Below are 3,387 nucleotides of genomic sequence, written 5' to 3' on the forward strand. Positions count from 1 at the left end.
ACTTGTCCGGATTTGTCAGCCATTGCCACCAGATTTTGGTGGTCATGTTGATGTTACTGTGCTCAGGATCTCGGAGGCCAATGCCGCCTTTGTGCTTGGGCTTGCAGGTGGTGTCCCATTTTACTAGTGCCCATTTGCGGTTAGTAGCTGAACTTCCCCAGAGAAAGTTGCGTTGCAGATTTCTCAGACTTTTTAAAACCCACTTTGGAGCAGCCAGGATGGAAAACAGATAGAGGGGCATGGCTTGGAGGATGGATTTGAGAAGCACAGCCCTACTGGCCAGATTGAGGGAGCGATGCGTCCATAAGTTAAGTTTGAATTCCAGTTTCTCAATGAGGCCTCGCCAAGCAGGTTGCTTTATGGCTGAGGCGGTGAGAGGCGCACCCAGGTAAATGGAGGGGAGAGAGGCGGTTTGAAAACCCAGGATGCGGGAGACGGCAAGTTTTACAGAGGGTGGAGTGTGGAAGAAAAATATTTGGGATTTGGTATTATTGACCTGGGTTCCTGAGGCTCTTAAGAAGTCATTGAGCAAGGATTTCAGACAAGAGGCTTCCTGAGCAGAAGGATAGCCATAAAGCATGGTGTCATCCACAAATTGCTGATGAGAGGAAGCTGGGGTGTTATGAATGGAGATTCCTCGAAGTTGATTGGATAACAGAGCCTGCTTGATATGCCTTCCTAAACCTTCCGCCATGATCACAAATAAGAAAGGGGATAAGGGGTCCCCCTGTCTGATGCCCCTGGAGGGTTTAAAGGGACGAGAGGGCAGCCCATTGACGAGAATGGAGAAGTGGGAGGAGGAAATAAGGCTCATGATCCATCTTACCCAGGTGGCACAAAAGCCAAAGGCTTTCAGCATGTGCTGAATGTAGGACCAGCTGAGCTTGTCGAAGGCCTTGGAGAGGTCGAGCTTGAGTAACATGCCCGCTTGTTTGGATTGCTTAAGCGAGTGAATGATCTCATGGGAGAGTATTATACCATCCATAATCTGTCTACCCTCAACATAGCCAGACTGCTCCGGAGAGATGAGCTGAGGAAGAAGGGGCTTGAGTCTGTTGGCAATGACTTTGGAAATGACTTTGTAAAGGACGTTACAAAGAGCGATGGGCCCGAATTTGTTAGGGGTGATAGAATTCTCTTCTTTGGGAATGAGAGTGATAAAGGTGGAGTTAAGAGAGGCTAGCAGCCAGCGAAGGGCCCTAGATTCCTCCACTATTTTCCAAATCTCTACCTTAATCATATCCCAGAAAGCATGGAAGAAAGTAGTGGTAAAGCCATCAGGGCCAGGAGCCTTACCTTCTTTGAGCTGCACCATTGCTTCATCAACCTCTTGGATGAGTATTGGACTCATGAGCAGCTCGTTTTGCTCTTCTGTTACTAGCCTAGGAATGTTGTTGGTGATTTTCTCAATAGCTAACCTCCGGTCCATTATCGGCTCTTGGTGAACCTGTTGGAAGTGATTGAGGAGGATTTCCTCTATTTTCTCATGCTCCTCCTCTTTGGCCCCTTCCTGATTTTGGATGAAGGAAATCTTGTTGTGCATTCTTCTTTGCACTGTTGTGTTATGAAAGAATTTAGTGTTGCGTTCCCCCTGTTTGAGCCACCTGATCCGTGATTTTTGTCTCCAATAAATTTCTTCCTGCTTCCTCCTTTCTTCGAGCTGATTATAAATGTGCTTTTCTTTATCTAAGGTTACCTCTGTATGCCCTGTGTTGATTACTGTCTGGTGGAGTAGCTTGAGCTCCTGATTGAGTTGCTGTTGGGCTTCAAAAATATTCCCAAAGGTCTCCCTATTCCAGCGTTTGAGGTGGCCTTTTAGGTATCTTAATTTCTGTTGAAGCTGGAACATTTTGGTACCTTCTGGAGGGACAAAGGAGGCCCAAATGGTTTTGACGAAGTCCTTGAATGTCGGGTGTGTTAGCCAAAAGCTTTCAAATCGAAATGGCTTCCTGGTGCTGTTCCCTGGTCACTGCCAGTGCAGAGCTATTGGCCAATGGTCCGAGCCTGAGTGAGCCAAGATCTCCGCAGTGAAATCCCCCCCAATGTGCACTGCGTTATCCGAAATCAGAAAGGGATCCAGTTTGGAGGCAATCTGATGTTTCCCCTTTCTGTGATTGCTCCATGTGAAAGTTCCATTGCAGAAGGGCATGTCTATGAGTGAGGCGTTTAGGATGAAGTCCTTGAAGTGTTCCACTTCAGGTTCCAATCTAGTTCTTCCTCCCGTTTTATCCTCGATTTTGGTGATCATATTGAAATCCCCTGCAGCGATCCATAGTGAGTGTTGTCTGTTGATACTAAGCGCCTCGATGGTGTCGAGGAGCGCTTTTTTACTACCTCCGTCCTGCGGGAAATAGACATTGGATAAGTTTCCATGTACCTTTGTGCCTAAAATGTGAAAGGCAGCTTGTATGAGATGATGGGAGGCGTGGAAGTCAGTGAGTGCTATTGCCTTAGTGTTCCAGGCTATGGCAAGCCCTCCCGAGGCTCCAGTAGCGTCCACGGCCACTGAATGGGAGCCTGGCCAGGCCTTTGAAAGTATTCGACCCAATGTGATACTATTGCATTTAGTTTCTTGGAAGAAGCATATTTGCGGTTTCTCCATCTTGATCATGTTTTTGAGCATTCTATATTTTGCGGGGTTGTTGAGCCCTCTTAGATTCCAAGAGACGAGCTTCATTGATAACTGATTTGAGTGGGGCTGAAGTACTTCGTAAGCTTCGCATATCTGCCTGAGTCCACTAGGACTCTGCCAACCTCTATTGTGCGTTGAAGTTCTGTTTTTCTTCCTCTTTTTTTGAAGTCTTTCGGACGCAGTCTACCATCCCAGGTGCCTCCAGCTTGAATTCCTAGCTGATGTTGGTGGTAGGCTTTGGAGATGACCATTTCCAGCTTTTCTAAATCAGTCTCAGCGATGGAGTCATACGCCTCTTTCCTGCATGCCAGCTCTAGCTCGTTGATATCCAGACCGTGGAGGTCTACACTTTCGGTTTCTTCCTCCATTATTTCAGCTACATTGGTGTCTTCCTGTGCGGTCTCTGAGTTCTGAATGGGCTTCGATCTCTCATCTACCTCCATTTCTATGGGGGTCTCCACAGGAGCCTCCTGGTGCCTGCTTAGAATGGTCGGGATTAGAATGGGGGATTTCGATTTGGGAGGGGGGCTAGAAGGGGGGTGGGTTGAGGAGGAAGGGTGTGCGGAGTTGCTGGTGTTGTCCAGGGGCTGGTCTTCTGGAATATCATTGAGGGTCTCAAAGCTGTTCTTAGATGCGGGTTTGTGGAACTTGGTAGGTTGAGCTTTAGGAGCATTCTGAGGTTTTTTATGCGCACGCTTTCTGTTTGAGACTTTGGTGAAGCCATCTTGAGATGGGGATTCAGAAGATTCAGGAGG

General features: G+C 47.6%; 1 protein-coding gene across 1 annotated transcript; it reads right to left on the reverse strand.

Annotated features, from left to right (window-relative positions):
- Positions 1-1,966: 1,966 nt before the first annotated feature.
- LOC149221120 (uncharacterized) lies at positions 1,967-2,602 on the reverse strand. Its single transcript, XM_089387328.1, has one exon. The coding sequence runs from the start codon at positions 2,600-2,602 to the stop codon at positions 1,967-1,969; it is 636 nt and encodes a 211-aa protein (XP_089243454.1).
- Between the last annotated feature and the right edge of the window lie 785 nt (positions 2,603-3,387).

This window comes from Pinus tabuliformis, chromosome Q, assembly GCF_031772625.1.
Source record: "Pinus tabuliformis cultivar Carrire ecotype Pingquan chromosome Q, CPIR1, whole genome shotgun sequence".
Classification (NCBI taxonomy): Eukaryota; Viridiplantae; Streptophyta; class Pinopsida; order Pinales; family Pinaceae; genus Pinus; species Pinus tabuliformis.